Source organism: Scardinius erythrophthalmus, assembly GCF_964197995.2.
Source record: "Scardinius erythrophthalmus genome assembly, chromosome: 12".
Taxonomy (NCBI): Eukaryota; Metazoa; Chordata; class Actinopteri; order Cypriniformes; family Leuciscidae; genus Scardinius; species Scardinius erythrophthalmus.
Window position 1 is genome coordinate 10,927,567 of NC_138232.1, and position 25,448 is coordinate 10,953,014.

Genomic DNA, 25,448 nt, shown 5'->3' on the forward strand with positions numbered 1-25,448 from the left:
ATTCATTAATGGTAATTAATTTAACCTTATTGTAAATGCTTTTTTTTTTAAAGAACAATCCAGAAGGGTATTTCAAGGTAAAAAAATAAAATGCAGCGTAATATGAAAATTTTGCTTTTAATGTATCATATAGTGTTTAGAGTTTTAAATGGTAAGGTAAATGGGTTGCATGAGCTTTAAAATATGCGTTGGAGAGCCAGCAGAGTGCTGTGCTGTTTGTTTTGGACATGCTTGCAAAATGTTTGAGAAATGACAGAATATATGGTACTGTAAGCACAAAAAGATAAATAAAAAAAAAATTATAAATATAAAACATAATTTTAATGGTTCAAAGTGCAATCAAATTTTCAAGGACAAAAACGTGTGTCTGAGTTGCACATGAAGAACGATCAGCAACTGTCTTCATGAACTGTATGCTTACCGTTCACACCTAAAATGCGATGCAATTTGTGTCAACAATACAGGAAGTTGAGGGTAGCAGCAAAAAGGAAGCTACAGCCCAGCTTCCTTCAAAAGAGAAACATAGGCAACTTAAAGTGTTCAGCTGTGTGCTCTGCTAAAACCCCCAAGACTGCAAAGTAGATGAATTCTTGAAGGATTACCAGAAGGTAACATCCGTTTATCATGGTACTTTCTTAGCGTCACAAGTTTTAGGGGGCTCTGTCATTTGCATTTGGAAATGCAAAGTTTTACATGTAAATTATGTAGTTTTATACTTAGTCATGTTATTTAGTAATTAATGGAATGTGTTTTCACATTGTTTACTTGCCATCTGAGTAGACTGTTGGTCTCGTATGCATTTTGGTATTTTTGTGATAATGTCATGACGGGAATCTTTATCCATCTGTCCAACAATATGTGCATTTACATGTAAAGTTTATTTTTTTCACTTTTGGATTTAGATGATTACAAGAGATGGAAAGGTGTTTTATCATTACTCATTTGTTTTCCATTTAGGATGTGAGATGCATCATAAGTTGTTATATATTGTTACTAAAACTGCCTAAAACGGTAAAATGATGCACATGCTGAATGGAAGGAGAATGCCATTAATGACTACTGTAGTTGTAGAGTATAGTGGCTTGATGGCGAATGAAAAGAATGATGATAAATGTGTTGTTTTTGACACAATTGTTATAATGAAAATATAACTCTCGACCTTATATTTATCTAGTATCTACTTTTATCTAGCATGTTAGGGTGCTTTGAGAGCACATGCGTGACATTTGTTATGAGTCATACATCACTATGACGCATCACCAATGCTCTCTGGTTTCCTTTTTAATCGTGTTGTTATAAAAGTGTTAAAGATGTTTAGAAATGACTTATCCACATTGTTTGTCTCATTAAATGAACATATGAACAGCCATGTCAGGTAGAAGATCCAAGAAGAACCAGAGACTTGGTTCATCTCGGCGAGGTCCTAGAGGTCTTAACAGAAATATTGAGAAAGATGATGATGAAGATGATGGGTTTCAGCAGATTGCAGAGAGTGGTGATGGGCAAAATGAATTTCACACCATCACTGACCATTCAGCCCAGTTTGATCTTCCACCAAGCTCAAGTATTGATCAACAAACATCTGTGTTAGAATGTCCTCCACATGCAAGGAGTCTAAAGGATTCGCTCATGGAGACTGAACTGCCAGAACGGAAAAGAAAAATTGGATCAACTCGCAAGAGTGCTGGTGGGTTTAAAGTTGAGAGGAAACTTGAGGCGAGGACCACTGAAGATTTAGATGAATATGTAACTCAATCAAACACATCAGCCTCTGAAGAACAACATCCATCTCTCACAGAAGACGAGCAATCAAGGTCATCAAGTTTTTCTTCTAATTTATCCCTTCAAACTGAAAGTTCTGGGTTGGGAGGGGAGCCTCGAGCAACTGTTATGGTTGTGGTTTCAGAAAATGAAGAAAAAGATGCAATACACCATCAAGAAATAACCACTCATTCAGATGAGGTAGTTAGTGATACTCCTATAGACAAGGCAATGGGGGGATCTGTCTATTCTGGTGCAGCTACAGTAGCTGAAAGTGATTTGTTGCGGGAGGATTCAGTCATGTTTAACGAACTAAAGACATTGAGTCGCCAAGAAACCCCATTAGCCAGCACCTCTGGTCAAAAAAGAAAGATTGGATCAACCCGTAGGCCTCTCGGAGGGAAAAACAGTGAAAATGTAAGTTTGCAAGAACATTCGAGAAGCATTACAGGGAATGAAAGGAAAGCAGAAGTCATAGACGAAGCAAAGATTAGCATGTCAGAAGAGATGGTGCAAACGTGGGATGATGTGGCAAGAGATTATCCATCGTCCCACTCAGATTCATCTTTGGTTTCAAATCAGTCTCTATTGGCTGAGAGAGCTGAGCTGAACAAGCCTGATGTTTCGGCTGGAACTGAAACTATGAGCCATTCAGTTGCTTTTCCCCTTGTTGATCCAGAAAAGCCCCTACCTGAAACATCTAGCCACCATGGTGCTCTATTACTCAACAAGGGATTGGATTTTAAATTTGGTTCAAACACTGAGGATTTTGATGTTCCAAACAAAGTTTTGGAAGAAGCAGGAAGCAATTTAAGTGATGACAATCAACATGTGCCTGATACAATAAATGATACAAACACATTTCACAACTGTAGAGATGTAAACACAGTAGAAGGCAAGGAGGAGGTTCTAAAGCAGAAAGCAGAACCATCTAGAAAAAATAAAACGAGTAGTTTATCATCAAGACAGGATGCACAATTAGAGGAACTTGAGTTAAACTGTGAGAAATCTCCTTCACTAAGCCAAAATAATAACTTTGATCATTCTACTGCTCAACTTATAGAGGGAGGAAATAGCAGTTTTGATGTGCCTGCGTCGACTATTAGCCATGCTAAACCCACAACAACCAACTCACCACATGAGATGAGTGATGCTGTTAAAGAAAGCCAAGAGATGTATGTGGAAATGAAATATGAAAATAATGTCTGTGATGTTGTTTCAATGACATGTGATACTCTGACTGATTTAGAGTGTGATGAAGATGAAAGAGGATCTGAAACGGACAATGGATTTGAAATCACAGTCCAGGGTGATGCAAGAGATCACCATGTAACACAAATAATAATGGAAGACGGAGGAAAGAGCACTGAGACAATTTTGATTTCAAATCAGGAACCATGTGAAGTTTCAACTGAAAAAGAGGAGTTACATGGAGAACAAGAATATTCATCAACTATATCTCGAACACAAAGTGGTCCACCACAAGATAATGCTGGGAAGATGCTAGAGATTGATTCTAGGGTCATTTTGCAAGTAGCTGTGGGTTCAGAAGAGACAGACACTGTTAATAAAGAAAGTGATATCAGCCCTGTCATTCCTGAAGATTCTCAAGATTCTTACAAGCATGCAACATTTCATTCAGAGACCCAGGAAAATGAAGGAGACACTGACATAGTGCCAGTAGGGGGAGACACAGACTTAGAAATTAAAACACAGAAAGAAACATTCAGTTTGGAGGATGAACCCATTCCAGATAAATCTACATCACAAAGCTTAAAAGATGGAGCTAAAGAACAGGAGATGGAAATATGTGAGAAGAATGATGTTGGTCCTGTTGAAGGATCTGAATCTGCTTTCATACAGTCATCATTTAGTTTAGATTCAGTGTCTGAGGAATCCACCGCAGTAACTATCTCTCACATCACAGGATCACAAACCCTCACAAAAATGAATGAAGAGTCCCAGGAAAATACTGGAGATGTTGAAAGAGTGCCAGCAGAAGGAGACGCAGAATCACACTCAGAAATTCAAACAGAAATCAAACTGACAGACTTAACAACATCTGAAGCAGAAAGAACAGAAGAAAACATCTGTGAAGCTAATGTTTTAGTAAAAGATGTTGAAGTTATTGGAGATACAGTTACAGTGGATAGTGATATGACTACTGAGTCTGATTTTCATCGAAATGCCTCTTCCCCTGATGCACATGTAGAAGACTTGAAAGTATATGAAAATGTTGAGAATAAAGTTTCAGGAGAAACAGACACAATTCCTGATAAAAGTGACATCGACATCATTCCTGAAGATACTCACAGAGAAGAGGCACACTCAAAACCGAGTCCAATTGTTCACAAGCGAAAAATGGGCTCAACTCGAAGACCTATCAGAGGAGATAAAGGGCAAAGACAAAGAGGAGAATATCATGATGAGAATGAGACAATTAACAGTGAAAGTATGATCAATGTAGAGAAAGAAAAATTCAGTTTGGAGGATGAACCCAGTCCAGATAAATCTACATCACAAAGCTCAAAAGATGGAGCTAAAGAACAGGAGATGGAAATATGTGAGAAGAATGATGTTGGTCCTGTTGAAGGATCTGAATCTGCTTTCATACAGTCATCATTTAGTTTAGATTCAGTGTCTGAGGAATCCACCGCAGTAACTATCTCTCACATCACAGAATCACAAACCCTCACAAAAATGAACGAAGAGTCCCAAGAAAATACTGGAGATGTTGAAAGAGTGCCAGCAGAAGGAGACGCAGAATCACACTCAGAAATTCAAACAGAAATCAAACTGACAGACTTAACAACATCTGAAGCAGAAAGAACAGAAGAAAGCATCCGTCATGCTGCTGTTTCAGTAGAAGAAGTTGAGTTTGTTGTAGATACAGTTACAGTGGAGAGTAACATGACTGAGTCTGTTCTGCTTCAAAATGATACTGTCACTGTTGCAAATCTGGAAACATTGAAAGTATCTGAAAATATTGAGAATGTTTCTTCTGTGACTGATACTGGTCTTCTTGTGCAAGATGATGCCACTGAAGGATCAGGAGAGACAAACACAATTCCTGATCAAAGTGACACCAAAATCATTCCTGAAGATACTCACGGAGAGGAGGCACACTCAAAATCGAGTCCAATTGTTCACAAGCGAAAAATGGGCTCAACTCGAAGGCCTCTCAAAGGCAATAAAGGACCAAGAAAGGGAATGAAATATCATGATGAAAATGAGACACTTGACAGTGAAGCTACAATTAATGTAGAGAAAGAAACATTCAGTTTGGAGGATGAACCCAGTCCAGATAAATCTACATCACAAAGCTCAAAAGATGGTGCTAAAGAACAGGAGATGGAAATATGTGAGAAGAATGATGTTGGTCCTGTTGAAGGATCTGAATCTGCTTTCATACAGTCATCATTTAGTTTAGATTCAGTGTCTGAGGAATCCACTGCAGTAACTATCTCTCACATCACAGAATCACAAACCCTCACAAAAAGGAATGAAGAGTCCCAAGAAAATACTGGAGACGATGAAAGAGTGCCAGCAGAAGGAGACGCAGAATCACACTCAGAAATTCAAATAGAAAACAAAACGATTGACTTAACATCTGAAGCAGAAAGAACAGAAGAAAACATTTGTGAAGCTAATGTTTTAGTAAAAGATGTTGAAGTTATTGGAGATACAGTTACAGTGGATAGTGATATGACTACTGAGTCTGAATTTCATCAAAATGCCTCTTCCCCTGATGCACATGTAGAAGACTTGAAAGTATATGAAAATGTTGAGAATAAAGTTTCAGGAGAAATAGACACAATTCCTGATAAAAGTGACATCGACATCATTCCTGAAGATACTCACAGAGAAGAGGCACACTCAAAACCGAGTCCAATTGTTCACAAGCGAAAAATGGGCTCAACTCGAAGACCTATCAGAGGAGATAAAGGGCAAAGACAAAGAGGAGAATATCATGATGAAAATGAGACAATTAACAGTGAAAGTATGATCAATGTAGAGAAAGAAACATTCAGTTTGGAGGATGAACCCATTCCAGATAAATCTACATCACAAAGCTCAAAAGATGGAGCTAAAGAACAGGAGATGGAAATATGTGAGAAGAATGATGTTGGTCCTGTTGAAGGATCTGAATCTGCTTTCATACAGTCATCATTTAGTTTAGATTCAGTGTCTGAGGAATCCACCGCAGTAACTATCTCTCACATCACAGAATCACAAACCCTCACAAAAATGAATGAAGAGTCCCAGGAAAATACTGGAGATGCTGAAAGAGTGCCAGCAGAAGGAGACGCAGAATCACACTCAGAAATTCAAACAGAAATCAAATTGACAGACTTAACAACATCTGAAGCAGAAAGAACAGAAGAAAACATCCGCCATGCTGCTGTTTCAGTAGAAGAAGTTGAGTTTATTGTAGATACAGTTACAGTGGAGAGTAACATGACTGAGTCTGTTCTGCTTCAAAATGATACTGTCACTGTTGCAAATCTGGAAACATTGGAAGTATCTGAAAATATTGAGAATGTTTCTTCTGTGACTGATACTGGTCTTCTTGTGCAAGATGATGCCACTGAAGGATCAGAAGAGACAAACAGAATTCCTGAAGATACTCACGGAGAGGAGGCACACTCAAAATCGAGTCCAATTGTTCACAAGCGAAAAATGGGCTCAACTCGAAGACCTATCAGAGGAGATAAAGGGCAAAGACAAAGAGGAGAATATTATGATGAAAATGAGACAATTAACAGTGAAAGTGAGATCAATGTAGAGAAAGAAACATTCAGTTTGGAGGATGAACCCATTCCAGATAAATCTATATCACAAAGCTTAAAAGATGGAGCTAAAGAACAGGAGATGGAAATATGTGAGAAGAATGATGTTGGTCCTGTTGAAGGATCTGAATCTACTTTCATAAAGTCATCATTTAGTTTAGATTCAGTGTCTGAGGAATCCACAGCAGTAACTATCTCTCACATCACAGAATCACAAACCCTTACAAAAATGAATGAAGAGTCCCAGGAAAATACTGGAGATGTTGAAAGAGTGCCAGCAGAAGGAGACGCAGAATCACACTCAGAAATTCAAACAGAAATCAAACTGACAGACTTAACAACATCTGAAGCAGAAAGAACAGAAGAAAGCATCCGTCATGCTGCTGTTTCAGTAGAAGAAGTTGAGTTTGTTGTAGATACGGTTACAGTGGAGAGTAACATGACTGAGTCTGTTCTGCTTCAAAATGATACTGTCACTGTTGCAAATCTGGAAACATTGGAAGTATCTGAAAATATTGAGAATGTTTCTTCTGTGACTGATACTGGTCTTCTTGTGCAAGATGATGCCACTGAAGGATCAGGAGAGACAAACACAATTCCTGAAGATACTCACGGAGAGGAGGCACACTCAAAATCGAGTCCAATTGTTCACAAGCGAAAAATGGGCTCAACTCGAAGGCCTCTCAAAGGAAATAAAGGACAAAGAAAGGGAATGAAATATCATGATGAAAATGAGACAATTAACAGTGAAAGTATGATTAATGTAGATAAAGAAACATTTAGTTTGGAGGATGAACCCAGTCCAGATAAATCTACATCACAAAGCTCAAAAGATGGAGCTATAGAAAAGGAGATGGAAATATGTGAGAAGAATGATGTTGGTCCTGTTGAAGGATCTGAATCTGCTTTCATACAGTCATCATTTAGTTTAGATTTAGTGTCTGAGGAATCCACTGCAGTAACTATCTCTCACATCACAGAATCACAAACCCTCACAAAAATGAATGAAGAGTACCAGGAAAATACTGGAGATGTTGAAAGAGTGCCAGCAGAAGGAGACGCAGAATCACACTCAGAAATTCAAATAGAAAACAAAACGATTGACTTAACATCGGAAGCAGAAAGAACAGAAGAAAACATTTGTGAAGCTAATGTTTTAGTAAAAGATGTTGAAGTTATTGGAGATACAGTTACAGTGGATAGTGATATGACTACTGAGTCTGAATTTCATCAAAATGCCTCTTCCCCTGATGCACATGTAGAAGACTTGAAAGTATATGAAAATGTTGAGAATAAAGTTTCAGGAGAAACAGACACAATTCCTGATAAAAGTGACATCGACATCATTCCTGAAGATACTCACAGAGAAGAGGCACACTCAAAACCGAGTCCAATTGTTCACAAGCGAAAAATGGGCTCAACTCGAAGACCTATCAGAGGAGATAAAGGGCAAAGACAAAGAGGAGAATATCATGATGAAAATGAGACAATTAACAGTGAAAGTATGATCAATGTAGAGAAAGAAACATTCAGTTTGGAGGATGAACCCATTCCAGATAAATCTACATCACAAAGCTTAAAAGATGGAGCTAAAGAACAGGAGATGGAAATATGTGAGAAGAATGATGTTGGTCCTGTTGAAGGATCTGAATCTACTTTCATACAGTCATCATTTAGTTTAGATTCAGTGTCTGAGGAATCCACCGCAGTAACTATCTCTCACATCACAGAATCACAAACCCTCACAAAAATGAATGAAGAGTCCCAGGAAAATACTGGAGATGCTGAAAGAGTGCCAGCAGAAGGAGACGCAGAATCACACTCAGAAATTCAAACAGAAATCAAACTGACAGACTTAACAACATCTGAAGCAGAAAGAACAGAAGAAAACATCCGTCATGCTGCTGTTTCAGTAGAAGAAGTTGAGTTTGTTGTAGATACAGTTACAGTGGAGAGTAACATGACTGAGTCTGTTCTGCTTCAAAATGATACTGTCACTGTTGCAAATCTGGAAACATTGAAAGTATCTGAAAATATTGAGAATGTTTCTTCTGTGACTGATACTGGTCTTCTTGTGCAAGATGACGCCACTGAAGGATCAGGAGAGACAAACACAATTCCTGATCAAAGTGACACCAAAATCATTCCTGAAGATACTCACGGAGAGGAGGCACACTCAAAATCGAGTCCAATTGTTCACAAGCGAAAAATGGGCTCAACTCGAAGGCCTCTCAAAGGCAATAAAGGACAAAGAAAGGGAATGAAATATCATGATGAAAATGAGACACTTGACAGTGAAGCTACAATTAATGTAGAGAAAGAAACATTCAGTTTGGAGGATGAACCCAGTCCAGATAAATCTACATCACAAAGCTCAAAAGATGGAGCTAAAGAACAGGAGATGGAAATATGTGAGAAGAATGATGTTGGTCCTGTTGAAGGATCTGAATCTGCTTTCATACAGTCATCATTTAGTTTAGATTCAGTGTCTGAGGAATCCACTGCAGTAACTATCTCTCACATCACAGAATCACAAACCCTCACAAAAATGAATGAAGAGTCCCAGGAAAATACTGGAGACGATGAAAGAGTGCCAGCAGAGGGAGACGCAGAATCACACTCAGAAATCCAAATAGAAAACAAAACGATTGACTTAACATCTGAAGCAGAAAGAACAGAAGAAAACATTTGTGAAGCTAATGTTTTAGTAAAAGATGTTGAAGTTATTGGAGATACAGTTACAGTGGATAGTGATATGACTACTGAGTCTGAATTTCATCAAAATGCCTCTTCCCCTGATGCACATGTAGAAGACTTGAAAGTATATGAAAATGTTGAGAATAAAGTTTCAGGAGAAACAGACACAATTCCTGATAAAAGTGACATCGACATCATTCCTGAAGATACTCACAGAGAAGAGGCACACTTAAAACCGAGTCCAATTGCTCACAAGCGAAAAATGGGCTCAACTCGAAGGCCTATCAGAGGAGATAAAGGGCAAAGACAAAGAGGAGAATATCATGATGAAAATGAGACACTTGACAGTGAAAGTATGATCAATGTAGAGAAAGAAACATTCAGTTTGGAGGATGAACCCATTCCAGATAAATCTACATCACAAAGCTCAAAAGATGGAGCTAAAGAACAGGAGATGGAAATATGTGAGAAGAATGATGTTGGTCCTGTTGAAGGATCTGAATCTGCTTTCATACAGTCATCATTTAGTTTATATTCAGTGTCTGAGGAATCCACTGCAGTAACTATCTCTCACATCACAGAATCACAAACCCTTACAAAAAATAATGAAGAGTCCCAGGAATATACTGGACATGCTGAAAGAGTGAAATATGAAAATGTTGAGAATAAAGTTTCAGGAGAAACAAAAACAATTACTGAGCTACGTGACATCAACCTCATTCCTGAAGACTCTCACAGAGAGGAGGTACACACAAAATTTAGTCCAGTTGTTCACAAGCGAAAAATGGGTTCAACTCGAAGACCTCTCAGAGGGAACAAAGGACAAAAGAAAGAAGAATTGTCAGAAGAAGAGGACACAGAAAGACTCTCAGAAATTCAAGACCAGGATAATGTGGTTCACAATGTGACACAAGAAATTATGAATATAAGAGATGATGAAGATGAGGAGAGAATGACCACAAAGCTAGAGGATATGTCATTGAAGCTATGTGATGATTTAAAGCAAGAGAAAAGATCAGATGTATCTCAAACACAAACTGGTCCAGCACGGGATGATACTGGTTCACATTTACTAGATGTCCCTGAGAGAACTGCAGATTTTGCTAGAGACAGCCTTACAAGTCATTCTGATCTTGTCTTGTCTGATGCCCTGCTTATGGAGGAAACTCAAATTCATGTGTCATCTGAGGATGTTGTCAAGGGTGACACTTATGTACCTCCAACAGAGGTAGTTGAAATGCATTCAGTCTCCAACAGATCTTTGCAGAAGAGAAAAATGGGATCAACTCGTAAGAGAGGGAAGGGGATGGTACATGAAGAGGATTTTGAGGAAGAGAAAGAGGGAGAAGCTGAAAATACAACTGATGATGGTACCACAAAGTCTGAGGAGAAATTAACTCTTGAAGAATCTATTACAGGATCTCTTGTACATCAGCAAGCATTCGGTTCATCTGCTGGTAAAGAAAGCCATGACATTCAGGATGTTGCTAGTAAATCAGACGTGCAGACAGAAAACTCAGAACAAAATGATCAAAATCAAGCTGCCGAGATTGTTTCAGACCTTCCTTTGGAAGATGTTGAGACATACTCAGTTCCTGAACAAAGTGAAATCACAAGCATCGTTCCTGATGAGTCTCATAGAAAAGATGTACAATCAAACTCGATTCCAGCTGTTCAAAAACGAAAAATGGGGTCAACACGTAAAACACTCAGAGGGAACAAAGGGCAAAGAAGAGAAGTAGAATCCAAAAAAATGGATGCAGATAGTAAAGGAATGGCAACGGTGAAGGATACAGACCCACATTTAGCAATCAGTGAAGGAGAAAATAAATGTAAACTGGATGAACAACATTTCCCTGTTGAATTTTCTCATCAAGCAGCTATTTCAAACATGTTTTCTGAATCAGAAGATGGAGTAAAGGAAGTTCCTCTCAATATCCATGACTCATCTGAGGTGAGTGAGGAAAAGGGAATGGAGAATACTGTAAATGACAGTAATAGTTTGAATGAGGCAATCAATCTCTATGGGGGGACAACGGACAAATTTGTCTTGACAGTCAGTTGCGAAGATATTCATCAGACCATGTCTGCAGATCACCTTGATCAGCATGTTCATGGAGGATCAGAGCCTGAACAAACTGAAACCATGTGCCAAGTTTTTCCAACACTAGTACTAAAAAACATTCAAGATGATGTTGTTCATGAAAACAGCTCTCAAAAAATACCCTCCACCCAAGAAAAGAGACGAAAGATGGGCTCCACTCGGAGAAATCCTCGAGTAATGCCTGCGAAAAACATGGGTGACCAGGATGATATACTTGATATGGCAATGGATAGAGAAACTAAAAAACCAGAGGATGATTTGGATGATATGCCTTTAGCATCAAACATTAGTCAGCCCAAGGAAATGTCCTCAGAAGCTATCAGTACCATAGATCTTGAATCAGAAATGTTAGTTAGTGCAACTGATTTAAAAGGAGGTGAAAATGATTATCAGAACAATTCTGACCCCAGTAGAACAACTAGACCTGAAACACCTGAAAATACTGAAAATCAGTTAGTAAGTGTTGATGTTACCAAACATCTACAGCCAGAGACTGTTCCAGTTGAGAAAAGAAGGAAGATGGGCTCGACTCGAAAAAATGTCAGAGAGGGAAGAATACGGGGGAAGAGAGATGTATATGAGGACACGGAGACTGCAGAAACACATCTACAGATGTCTCAGGACTCTGAAATGAGCCTAGTAGGAAAAGTTGTAGGAGAACAAACTATTCACGATCACTCTAATCAGTCAGAGGATTCACTTCTTAGTGAGATAGAGAGAGCTTTAAATAAGACTTCTCAAAGTTCATTGAATTATGAATTGATCGTCAATGAGCAAAACTCAGATGACTTAGTGAACACTTCTCATCTCAACAAGCCAGAAAACTCAGAAATCAATTCTCTTCAGCTGAAACCATCACAGAGCTCTAAAACTCACAGTGAACCCAACTCACCCGAAAGACGAAGAAGAAAAATGGGGTCAACTCGCAGGAATCCCAGACAGCAGATCAAAACAGAAAGGGAGGATGAAGACAAAGAGGATGGGGAGATAGAGGAGAACTTAGAGGCAAATAAGCAAGAAATGAAGAACCTTGAAAGAGTTGAGACGTCTGTAGTGCATAATATCCCTGAAAATAAACTGAATAAAGAGTATCTTGATGTCCCCAGTGCACACACAAGTAGCAGTCAGCTAGAAGAAAGCAGTAACCCTATTGTCCAAGAAAGGACGTCGCCTTCAACTAAAAGGAAGTTTGGGTCCAGACGCACTAATAAGGGCAAACAAGGCCTTGGTAGGCTGGACGCTTCTGATAAGAGCGAATTAGGAGACGAGGTCGAGGACAATCTGCGCAATGATGACTTAACGGTATGTTAAACTTCGTTTAATGTCCGTAGATTTTGTACTTCAATCTTTCATGGAAATTGTATTTGTCATAAAAACACTAATAAATGTCTGTATTGTTAAGGTTTGTGATCCGCATCTCAGCTTACAACCAGAGAATCAGCCAATTTTCCAACCGATCTCTGAGCAGAGCAACATGGAAGCCAGGTATGACAGAGAGCTGTATAAGAGTTCATCCCAAATCTCTTTTGTATAATTTATAAAAAATTAAATCTTTTTTCCACTTTCTTTTGTTTTAGAAATGAAGAAGCTGCTCCAAAAGGCACTGGTGCTGGTCTTGTTTCTTTGGACCAAATCGTAAAACATGATAGAAGCCCTGGAACTAGGCAGACAATAAATTTAAAGAACAGGAGTGAGCAAAGTCATAAAACATTGTCCTGTAAATGAATACTTATAGTTTAATATCTAATACTCATGTCAACAAACTCTGTCATATAATTTCAGACAGTGAATTACAGTTTAATGTGGTCATGGTGGGAAACACCTGTGTGGGGAAGACTTCCTTCATAAGACGCTTCCATGAAGGCCAGTACACTGAGGATTACCGTTCCACTATTGGTGAGTGTTGTGATGGAGAGGAGGGATTATTGATTATACTGAAGTAAAAAGTTGCTGCCTTCAATGAAGTACAATCAACTTACAATGAACTTAAATTATAATAAACTGACTTAAAAAATTAGTTGAAAATTGCGTAACTTATTTTGATGAGTTAAAGGAGAACTCTGGTCAATTTTAACATTGAGCTAATTTTTTTGTACATTTGGAGTGCTGTCAATACAGAGAACAACGACAAAAATCGGTTTTGCCTACACCGAGTTATTCTATTTTAAAAATTTGCACCCTGTTGACTTCAATGGGGCAAGTATTAAACCTGCTTTTAGCCTCTTAACATCCTTGATGTGTCATTACAAGTGCACAGAAAATGTGAGTGATTCCTTCAGAGTGATCACGAGTGAATCAGACTGCAGTAGATGTGAAAGATATGTATAAAAATGATGTTATTTAAGCCAGCGTAAATACCTGTGTTTACATCCTGTTTTCAGGTTGAAGTCCAAAGTAGTCGATTGCCGAGTTCACGCGAATGATCATAGGTAACTAAACCTATGCGCGTGAACTCGGCAATCGACTACTTTGGGCTTCAACCGAAAACAGGATGTAAACACAGGTATTTGCGCTGGCTTAAATAACATCGTTTTTATACATATCTTTCACATCTACTGCAGTCTGATTCACTCGTGATCACTCTGAATTTCATATTATAACTTAAAGCTATTTTGTTTGCATACATCACATTAATAATGTGTTGCACCCAGGTGTTGATACCTGTGTACAGACTGTTGAGCTGCCTGACAGAACTGTTAAACTGCAGATATGGGACACAGCAGGTCAAGAGAGGTAAGACATCAGAACAAACAAAACATGATGAAAAAAGAGCTTTGGTGGTGTGTGATTTAACCCCCAAAAATCTTTGTAAGGTTTCACAGCATCACCTCACAAGTGTTCCGCAAGGCTGATGGGCTTCTGCTCATGTATGAAATCACATGTTCAAAGAGTTTTATTTCTGTTCGAGATTGGATCTCTGAAGCTCGGGTAGACATTGTTTTCATTCCTTAAATTTCCTTATATTTCAGTCAAAACATAAGACCTTATATTTTCTAGTAAATGTAAATTGTGATTTTGCTGAGAAACAAGGCTATATCTCGGTTTCCTTCCCTTAATTGTTTTTATGACAATATCACACAGGAAAAGGCCCCTGACGATGCCATCATGATATTGCTCGGAAACAAGAACGATTCTGTTGAGCGTAAAGTCCAGATTCAGGAAGGGGCGGATCTGGCCAGAGTAAGAGTTCATTGTGACTTCAATAGTACTGTCTTAGTTGTTTTGCATAAATCTATTTCTACTACATCTATAACTTTTATAAAAGGTTGGTTGTATTTTTCCCTTCATTAGGAGTATAATATACATTTCATGGAGTGCAGTGCTGCAACTGGGGCTAATGTGTCAGAATCCATGACGACTCTTGCAGAGTAAGACTCAAAACAAATAAAACCCATTACACTAATTATTACTCGTTTAATATGTGTGTTTTCTATCCATGCATAATGACTCATTTCTCATTGTTACTAGGTTGTTAGTGCAGTGCAAGAAACGAAAAGAGGAACACACAACATTAAGAAGAGAACCACCACCGAAGAAATCTGGTTGCTGTTAAAAACACCCTCCCACACACAGAGATGAACTACGGTTCAAAAGGTTTAGTCAGTACATTTATAAAAAGAAAAAATAATAATACTTTTATTCAACAAGGATCCTTAAAAAATGTATCACAACTTCCACAGGCATTTTAATAAGAACAACCATTGAGAAATGTTTATTGAGCACCAAAGCAGCACATTTCTGAAGGATCGTGTGACACTGAAGACTGGAGTAATGATGCTGAAAATTCAGCTTTGCCATCACAGGAATTATTTACACTTTAAAAATATATATTAAAATCTTATTGACCCCAAACTTTCAAAGGTAGTGTACAAACACTTTGCAAAAAGCAAAGGCAAAATACAAGCTGCTTATACAGTATATCGATGTTTAAGGGAAATAGAATTTCAGTGTTTTATAAATATGTACAAAGCACAATAATGGTTTCATTTTTATAATATCACATATAATAATGTAACTATAAATGTATTTAATGTCTGTTAAATGATTTAAGTCCAACTGTAAGTGCTGAGTGGAGGTGAAAATGAATACAAACAAATAAAAAAAAGTATTACGATTCAGAGTTTATAAATTATGAAAAATCTCTGTGACTCAATTTATTGAATTATTAGCTAGAACAAATTAAATCATTGAGGTATAACTAGTCAGCCTTCAAAACAAGACACTGCTTTAAATAACTTTTTGGCAAGTCATCTCATTTTTGTTATGTATAGATGTATAGATTCATTCTTTGTAAAGGAAACATCTCAAACAGTAGTCAAAAGAGTAGCTTGTCGATCTTCATATCTGAAATATAAGTGATAAATATTATTGTAAACATACACATTCACTCATGACACAAACTTAGTGCTTTGGATCACGGACAAACAGGATGCCTATAATAAGTAGACTGAGGAAGAGGGCAAAAACGATGAAGAAAATCTGAGCCGCCCATTGACTGTGCGCCACTCCTGTCACCGCTCTGGAACGCTCAGAGGAAATCATGTTGGTCAGGTTCAGCATGTATCCCAAAGTCCAGCCAACATCCGTGTCTGCTACCTGTAACCATCATAAGGTCATATGAGCACAAATCCCCACATCACACTGATAAGATATAAGCCATACAAAGGGCGATTCCTCGAAGTGCTTTTCTTATACTGGTTCATTGATTGAGGCACGTGGTATGACATCAGTTTATGAGCTACTGTCATTGTGCTTTTGAGCAATGCAGATTACATTACAGTCCCATATGAATCACTGAACAGCTGCATTGCAATAAAGGAAGACTAATAATTTACATTGAAGAAACTGTATTCCTTACCTGTTTCTCAAAAGAGATTTGATCCCAGGTGCTATTGAACTTGTATCCTTTCAGTAGAATAGTCATAATATAATGAGCTGAAGCACAATAATCTCTCAGATATTTCGCCTTAATGGTTGGATTTTCAGCAGTAAGCTGCGGAAAGGAATAACGGTCCATGAATTTTAGGATCAGCATTATCAAATATACGAAACATTTAATCATATGTGATCTCTTCACGTCTGACTAGGCTTTTTACTATAAAATGTAGGATTACAATGTATTGTGATAGTATCTGTGGACTCACAGTGATCCAGTTTTTGTTGCAGTGAGTCTCAATAGTGGAAAGAACCCGTGTCAGTGGAGCTTTTGGGGCGAGACCAAGGAAGTCAAAGGTGTAGAAATATGCTGAAAAAGCCTGCGATGGGCATGAAACAGTTATTTTAAGACATGGAAAATATGAATTAAAGCAAAAAAAAAGTATAATTCGATTCACTGAAAAGAGTAACTTATAAGCTACTTCTTTATTTGTTCATTTAGTAACCGCTCTAATGGACTAAGTTCAGTGAAGGATTCATCAGAGTGAACAGTGCTGGGAAGATTACTTACAAATTGTAGTCGGTTACTAGTTAGTAACATAGTCAATTACATTACACATTTAAGGTAATTTTAATTAATTGGACTACTTTTGGATTACTTTTAGATTACTTTTGACCTAACATTACATCAGGGTTTCCCAGACTGGGGTTTGTGATGGAAGAACAAGTGGTTTGTGAGTTTAATAAAAAGCTATTAAAAAAGCAAAATAAGACACTTACTAAAAAAGATGACATTTTGGTTACACTTTACAGTGTAATGATATATTTAAGTACTGAGTAATATTAATTAACTACATGTATAGGATCAGGATTAGGGTGTCGTTTGGGGTTTGTTGCATGTAATTATGCACAATTTAGCAATTCCTATAGTAACTACATGTAACGTGTAACAAGGACACTGTAAAATAAAGTTTTACCATGTTACCGAAATATTTTATTTGTTTACCAGCATGTCATGTGACCATTAACTAACATCAGAGTACCGTGCTTAATTGTATCATTGTCGTTATTAATATTTTTATTTTATTATTGACCTTACTTATTAACTTACTTCAAGTAAATATATGACAAAAAAGTTGGGGAATCCCTGGATTGCATTTAATTATGAAATGACGATTATTTGTACACTTGAACGTGATTGACTGTGGTTTGCCTTCCAAAGATAGGTATACGTGGTTAAATGACTCTCTGAGTGATAATTCAAATAATAATTAATGTGTTCGCAAGGAGCTGATTAGATATGCAATGTTGCAATGTTCTGCATTTTGCAGAAAACACTTCTTAAAAGACTCATAAATAATTTACTGCCATTGTGAGAATAACATGTAATCATGTAATCAATAAAAAAGTAACTATAGTCTGATTATGAGTATAGGCTATATTTTAAACAGTAATATAATCTAATTACAAGTTTATTTGATTACATAATCCAAATTACATGTAATAAATGACTAGTTACTGTTCATTAAAAGAACCGGCTCAATCGTTCAGGATGTAGACGGCATTCGTCAACCTGCATGTTTTTGATTAACCAAAAAGTCATTTGTAATTTAATCTGATTAACTGGCTGCATTGAAGCCAATGTTGTTTTCGTGTAAAGTCCTCTAGGGCAACTTGTTTCTTGACATTATTTAGAGATACACATCATATTTAAGACGGCAGATTTATTTCCTTTGCTGTAGCAGGAAACACTGCAAAATAGACTTAATCAAATATTGTATAACTTTTTGTGTTTTTGCATGTCCATGTAACGTAATGTAAAATACATTCAATATAAAATAAGTTGTGTTTTGTGTTATTCTATATCTTCCCACAGTAATTGTGTTTTCATTTCCTTCCTTACATTAAAACTCCTAACTTAAATATAATGCTATATTAATGAAGTTGATTTGATAAGGAACGCAACACTCACAAAGAATTCGCCATTGACAGGAGGTTGATAGGCACCATCGATACCACAGTCTGGTGATAAGGCACAGTCGGTGAGGTTAACAATATTCTCCATTAGAGAAAGACAGAGGGATGAATTTCCCGTTCCTGAGAAAGTGACTATAGCCGTGGGGTTAAAATTGTTTGGTATGGCCACACAAGGGGAGTTGTAAAGTTCAGCCAATGTAACATTGAGTTGATATCCTTCATGGTAGCATGGGTGACTGATAACAGATGTTGGTCCAGCAGTCTGGATGAAGCAAAAACACCATATCAGACATTTAATGTATCCATAATTGAAGACAGAGGCCTTTAAAAACCAACCTTGTGAAGGTATGCCTGAAGTTTCTTCAAAGCCTGGTCCTTGCCGTAGCACAAGTAGCTGTAGGTGTACAACTCATACTTGTACCCATAGAGCTGGAGATTAAAAGCTGAATCTGGTAATCTCACTGGGTCTTTTGGAGTGAATGAGATCTGTGTTGATGCACCACCGAGATCTAGAGCTCCAAGGATCCTTCCTGCTTTAGGGTGGATCCAAAGGCCCTCAAAAGTGTGCTGCAAGGAAAACCATTAAGAGGTACTGGACGTTCTAACAAAGGGAAGTAATTAAGAGTCATTAAAATAATTTCCACTGTTTACTGATTGGTTTGATTCAGTGTTGGCAAAACAACTTGGAAAGCAAGAATGAATATAGTATCGCCACTTCCATTGTACCGATGTTCAATGGCCTTTAGAACCAATGGCAAATAAAAATATATAAGATGATAAGGACATGTGACCCTGGATCACAAAACCAATCACAAGTCACACGGGTATATTTGCGGCAATAGCCAACAATACATTGTATGGGTCAAAATGCTAGATTTTTCTTTTATGCCAAAAATCATTAGGATATTAAGTAAAGATCATGTTCCATGAAGATATTTTATACATTTCCTACCGTAAAGATATAAAACATTTATTTCTGTGAGTGAATGTAGCACAATCGCGAACATAAATGGAAAACTTTAAAGCCTAATTTCTCAATGTTTCGATTTTTTGCACACTCAGATTCCAGATTTTCAAATAGTTGCATTTCTGCCTAAATATTGTCCTATCCTAACAAATCACACATCTTATTTGGAAAGCTTATTTATTCAGCTTTCAGGTGACGTATAAATCTCAATTTCAAAAAATTGACCCATGTGACTGCTTTTGTGGTCCAGGGTCACATATCTAGTTTAAAGTTATCGATGTTGCATTGATGTTGGTTGTTTAATTAATGAACTATTGTTCTAAACACATAGATAAGTGTAAAAATTTGAATCTTTTTCATAATATTAAATTACTAAATATTAAATCCTGTGTGTGCGTGCGTGCATGTGCATGTGCATGCGTGTGTGTGTGTGTGTGTGTGTGTGTGTGTGTGTGTATTTGTGCGTTGTGCATGTGTGTGTGTGTGTGTGTGTGTGATCCTGGTAAACCCTACATTATGGGGGACAAAATGTCCCCCAAAATATGGCAATATCCGAAAACCTTGTGCGCATGAAGAAAACAGCTTATAAATCGTACTAAGAGATGTTTTTTTGAAAATGTAAAAATGCTGAAAGTTTTCCATCAGTACTGAAAAGCCATTAGTCACCTTGATAAAGCTCTCCAAGAGGTAGTTGATGGTGATCCAGCCATAAGCCCCCTCCTCCATGCCAGAGAGTATTCTGGACCCGCGGAAATCAAATTGATAACTTTGGATTGTTTTGGTGACTTCTGCGAGGATGCTGTCTGCTAGACTTTGGTTCTGTAATCTGTGAAACCGATAACACTGATCATTTATGCAACATTTATTTTTTCATTTCATTTTCATTATTTTCATTTTTATGATAAATCAACCAGATGTTGATCAGCTGATTTACCTAAGAAGCCGCATGCCAGCAGTGGCACCAAGGTACACAGGTGTAGCCTTCCGCTGTCCTTCTGGTATCACTGCTTTGGCAATATCCAAGCATTTCTTAAGACTTTCTCCGGCTGCCGGAGGGTTCGCGACATAGCTTGATATGCCATCACCTATTAAAAAAAGAAAATAATACATATGTACTTGAACTTGCAGCATAACAGAACAAAAAGCTGTCTAAGTTTCCAGTGCTGTCCTCACCATCCACATCACAGGTCTGTTTCTGAGAGACTATTCCAGTGTTGTTCTCTTTGTTCCCCAGCCACTGGTACAGGAAGAGGGACGTGTGAGTGGAGCCGGCATCAAACACAATCCCATACTGAGGAAGTCAGACAAAGAGTTCCATAAATTTGGGCGAAACTTGATTTATGTGATTACTTTCCTAAGAGAAGCAAACACATCCTGAGAGAAAACTTTTGACAATAGCTATATCATATTTATGTTATTCCACAGGATTAATAAAACAGTTCTTCACTATTATAGTTTGTGGTGAGAAATTAGAATTTGTTTGCTTGTTCATTATGCTTGTGGTCTTAAAAGACATGCTATGCATTTTTCCTGTTGTTACCTTGGATTGTTTTAAGAAACCGACTTTTCATGAAGAAATTTACATGACTGATTTTTCAAATAATAGCACATTATAGTTATTTTGGTAACACTTTACAATAAGGTTCCATTTGTTAACATTGGTTAATGCAGGTCTCAAATTTGTTTATTTTAAATGATTCAAAATAGGGGTTAAATGTGTCTCCTTAAAAAAAAATCTAAATTCTTCTAATGAATATCTTAACACTAAACAGTATGTTTTAAAGAAAATATAAATATAATGTGTTCATTTAAATATGACTAGTGCATGTGTTCACGGGGATGTCATTTCCCGATCCCATTTCCCTTCTTCCTCCCTCCACTTTCCTGTCTCTTATTTGTCCTCTACAAAAAGGGTCATGAATATGTTTTTTAAAGCAGTGAAAAGTTGATCATGAAAAGGATCATGATCTTTTAAAATATTTCAAAGGCATTGAATTGCAGGAATGACCAGAGTAGTCATGCTTACAAATATCCTCAGTCGCCACCAACACATATTTATAATAATAGTATCCGATAAAGCAAATACTGACATCTGTTTCAGGTGATCTAAATTAAATAAACCACAGGCATTGTCAGCAGACATGAAAAATAACTTGGTAGGAAACTTTCTGGTGAATGCCTCCAACTTGGGTTGACTTGCTCCTAATCTATTAAAAGTCTATACAAAACCATATCGTGACTGACAGTTGAGCGTGTTTGCTTTGCACCTGTGTTGAGTATGGCTGATCCAAAGTCTGATGATTAGCAAGAGAGAGAACCAAAGCGATGATGGTTGTGCAAGCTACGGCTGCCATTGCAGCACCCAATAATATAACTTTCATCTGAATTCCCATAACTGCAGTCTGTCCAGAAAAAAAAAAAAAAAGCATTACAGGTACCACAAGTTCATCAACAAATATAGAAAGTTCATTTCATGACATGCCACAGTGAAACAGTCGAATCCTGGTTGACACAATAAATAATAGCTTTGTTTATACTTCACATGCCCATTCAAGTCTACAGGTTTAAGGGAGTGAATGATTGACCAGATCTTCCACTGATCTTTGTTATTTTAAAGCTGAATGGCAGGTCGAGACATATAACATAACAGATCAGAGAAAAAGCAAGTGTCTTACCTTTTTTCCTCTCCTTTACCACTTGAATTTTCTTTATGAACACACGTATGAGACGTGGCCAAATAACGAAGACAGGTTGATACCTCCAGACCTTTACTCCTGCCGGGGCCTCTGAGAACTGACGTTATACTCCCACTTCCCCAGTATATATCTTCAGCTCATTACACACACACATAACACACTCACTAACTTTTCCTTTTTCACACACACACACTCCCTGCATGGATTACAAGCTCAATGCTTCATTGGACCGCATATCTTCTCTTATTTTTTATGTATTAATGTCAAAAGTTGAATTGAAGTTTTCTTAAAGAATCTGACAGGACGTCCTTTGATATGTGGGAACTGATAAACAACTTTATCTGAATAAAACCGATACCATACGCTAATCTCACCAATAACAACTGTTACTTAATAACTAATCTCTCTGTGACTCTGCTGTGTTAACGTCCTTGGTTTAACATTGTAGCACAACACAAATTTACACAGGTGGACTAATTTATACAGATTTGCCATTTGTAGCTAAAGTCGTGTTAACGTTGTCGGAATTAAACCTCCTTCACAATGTTATAAAATCTGATTAACCTACACTAAAAAGTACGTAGTCTTAAAAAAATGGGCTGAAAACAGAAAAGCATACACTCATTGAAAAAAAGGTTCAATGTGGTTTTATAGGCTTATGTGTTCTAGGTGCTTGGCTCAATTTAAAAAAAGGTTTAGGACAAATTTCTTAAATTGCATGATATACTTTCATATTTAATAGGTTATTTCTAAATGTAATGTTATGAAAAATTATGTTTACAAGCTGTTTAATTAAAAGAAATTATAATCAATTAAAATCCATAAAATGATCCCATGATGGGAACCCCTAAAAGGTTCTATAAATGAAGCACTTGACAGAACCCTTTAATTTTCTATATAGAACCTTTTCTTTCAAAAATGTATAGGCCAGGGAAATAAAAAAAAAAAACAAAATAAAAAAAAACAGGAGCGTTGAACACCATTCAGTGAAGTCAAAGCAAAATGACTCAGCATCCTTGCGTATCAGTAACATTATGAAAACCGGAATTTCTAACAAAGACACAGTTCAGGTTATCTGTTATGAATATTATCTTGGGAAGCATAAAAGTTAAGACTTTTTGACTTGAAAGTCAATAAGGTCCAACATACTTCTTTTTGTCCACCAATAAGATGCAACATGCAACAGCAGTATATTCTAGATTAAATGTTAATATATACTTGTCAGTCTTCCTTTTTTTCTATAGGACTGATTTGCTGATTATTCTTTTTTCCCTTAATTAACAATAAATAATTAATAAATAAATGATTCAAAACTCAACAGTAGTTGGTTGATGAATGGATATTTCCTTCACAGACTCATGAGCAGTCTGGAATTCATTGCAACTTTTACTGTAAAAGTTACCTCTTAGATACTGTATATGGCAAGAAAAACTGATATTCTTTTATATGGATAACACATTAATAGCGTAAACAGACTCTTTCTGTGCATTTCTGTGCTATGGAAATGGGCGATTAGATTTGGAACACGTGTGACAAACACCTTTTGGTTTAATCACCTCAGCATCCTGATATAGGGATTTGCAGCTAAGCATGTACTTCAACACAAAGAAAACGAATTGTTCACGGTCACGCTCAATTTTAAATTAGCGATAAAAAAGACACGGTTCAATCAGGACATATCGTAAATCACCGCTTAAATCTTGTATGAATACCTTCTGCTGTCCTAAGCTGTTGTTCTCAATCACGCGATCACACCCGTTGCTCACTCCCTTATGTTCAGATATTCATGTTTTGAACATTTGAGCCTATACAATAGAGATAAGTAATAGCAGTAAATGGCAGGTGCATGAATGTCTGTTTGATAATCCTGTGGGGACAGTGACATTGTCTTAAAACAGGTTTAAAACTCACTACACTTTGAGAAGTGAAATCTTCTGTGACAAGTAGAAAGTTTTTTTTTTTCATTTATACTTGCTATTTGCTATAACTAATTTCTTAATTGGTCGCATTCAGCAATGTTACTGATTTGGTCTGAAAAATACTTCTCCACCCTAACATGACAGTTTATCCAGTGAAGTGGTTATATGCAAATAATGAGGCATAAAGGTCATCGCACTCTATCATATCCTTGTGGTTTTGGTTGGTGACAGCTTAGTTATGTAACTTTTAGATGCCCAAAAAATGGGGAGAATACAATGACGTACCTCTTTTTTGTGCTCTACAGAATTCGTGTCAATGCACAATCGACTGTAAAGGAATTTTGAAACAGTTTCTTGTGATACATATGCTCATGTGTTCTCTGTTTGGTGAGACATTAAGGAAAGGTTAAACAATATGGGTGTATACGTGTATAAAGTATTACATCATATGACATACAGTATATTTATTTTCAATTCAATGAATTCAATGCAGTTTTATTTGTATAGTGCTTTTACATACAAAATACATTTACATTAAATCATTTAGCAGACGCTTTTATCCAAAGTGACTTACAAATGGGGAGAACAATAGAAGCAGTTAAACTTAACAATAGGACAACAATATGTAAGTGCTATGACCCTTTTAGTCTAACGCAGTATATGTTTAAAAAAAATTCTATTTATATATAGAATAGAAGAGAAGAGAAAGTGTTAGTATTAATGGATCAAGTGTTGGCGAAATACATAGGTCTACTTTTATTTTTTATGCTAAAAAAATACCCTTGTCATAGTTGTGCTTTTACTTTTGAGCATTTTTATTTCCATATACTGTCAATTACATAATAATGTATAACAGATCATGTAGATTATGGTTGTTTTTGTCAGTGTACTGTTCATATTATTATTTGTCCTTTCACAGATACTCATCAGTTCGTTAGTCTAATCAGTAATATTTCATTAGTAATATCCTGTAATTTTAAGGACGAGTGTGGTTCTTCAGTATGGTTTGCTTTAATTCCATTATTGCACTGAAATATGTTTTTATGATGTTTGGTAGACCGAGATATCAGCCTTTTATTGTCTTTAAAGGGTCAATTGTGACTAACTGACTGTAAAATTATGCCATAAGTAATTTAAGCAAAAGTAAAGGTCAAAGCTTCATTTTATGCAAAACTTTCATTTTGAACAATGGAGAAGACTCTTTAAAATAGACCTTAATGGCGAGTGAATGCTCAGTGAATGCACTTTATGTTATTTGTTTAAAAATTTACTTTGTTTACCTGCTCAAACGATTTTATTACAACTGCAATATATGTTTTGGGATCACTGTGCATATTGTGTAAACCATATCATATTTAATCTTACAATTTTGTGTAGCCTATTTTTTGTCATGTGAACCACACCTGCTCTATCAATATGTGCGGCAGTGGTGTAATGAAAGACATATCTTTCAAAATGAAGAGATGAGTGAGTTTTACACTTATCTCATCAGCTGATTTGAGTTTACATCAGTGTGGTTTTATTACATTCACCATTATCCCAAACCACTATAACAAAAATATAATAAGACTTTTAGTTTACACTATAGCATTCAAGTTTGGATATAATTCTGAATTTGAATTTTGAATTTGAAATAGGCGGTTGAATCCAGGGGGGGAAAAA

General features: G+C 36.8%; 2 protein-coding genes across 3 annotated transcripts; one reads left to right on the forward strand and one right to left on the reverse strand.

The window, feature by feature from the left end:
- Nucleotides 1-504: 504 nt before the first annotated feature.
- rab44 (RAB44, member RAS oncogene family) lies at nt 505-15,486 on the forward strand. 2 transcript variants are annotated; one of them, XM_081379844.1, is made up of 11 exons: nt 505-608; nt 1,367-12,654; nt 12,755-12,837; nt 12,930-13,042; nt 13,135-13,248; nt 14,004-14,085; nt 14,166-14,280; nt 14,434-14,532; nt 14,644-14,720; nt 14,821-14,946; nt 15,033-15,485. In XM_081379844.1, the coding sequence occupies exons 2-10, from the start codon at nt 1,369-1,371 to the stop codon at nt 14,903-14,905; spliced, it is 12,054 nt and encodes a 4,017-aa protein (XP_081235970.1). In that variant the 5' UTR covers nt 505-608; nt 1,367-1,368; the 3' UTR covers nt 14,906-14,946; nt 15,033-15,485. The 2 variants fall into 2 exon arrangements, with proteins under 2 accessions (XP_081235970.1, XP_081235969.1); XM_081379843.1 differs by having other exon boundaries at nt 14,821-15,486.
- Nucleotides 15,039-21,966, reverse strand: entpd8 (ectonucleoside triphosphate diphosphohydrolase 8). The gene is made up of 10 exons (XM_081379896.1): nt 21,847-21,966; nt 21,439-21,573; nt 20,345-20,462; nt 20,106-20,256; nt 19,838-19,997; nt 18,541-18,771; nt 18,200-18,466; nt 16,497-16,607; nt 16,211-16,345; nt 15,039-15,948 (listed from the first exon to the last, which is right to left on the reverse strand). The coding sequence occupies exons 2-10, from the start codon at nt 21,562-21,564 to the stop codon at nt 15,754-15,756; spliced, it is 1,494 nt and encodes a 497-aa protein (XP_081236022.1). The 5' UTR covers nt 21,565-21,573; nt 21,847-21,966; the 3' UTR covers nt 15,039-15,753.
- Nucleotides 21,967-25,448: the final 3,482 nt, after the last annotated feature.

Bases quoted from the DNA above. Each gene is read 5' to 3' on its own strand.
- rab44 (XM_081379843.1), top strand. From the start codon at position 1,369: ATGTCAGGTAGAAGATCCAAGAAGAACCAGAGACTTGGTTCATCTCGG. The intron at 13,249-14,003 runs GTGAGTGTTGTG...TGTTGCACCCAG, and splicing joins GGATTACCGTTCCACTATTG to GTGTTGATACCTGTGTACAG. The intron at 14,086-14,165 runs GTAAGACATCAG...AATCTTTGTAAG, and splicing joins GACACAGCAGGTCAAGAGAG to GTTTCACAGCATCACCTCAC.
- entpd8 (XM_081379896.1), bottom strand. From the start codon at position 21,564: ATGGGAATTCAGATGAAAGTTATATTATTGGGTGCTGCAATGGCAGCC. The intron at 16,608-18,199 runs GTGAGTGTTGCG...TGCCCATCGCAG, and splicing joins CTGTCAATGGCGAATTCTTT to GCTTTTTCAGCATATTTCTA. The intron at 15,949-16,210 runs GTAAGGAATACA...TGATGGTTACAG, and splicing joins AAATCTCTTTTGAGAAACAG to GTAGCAGACACGGATGTTGG.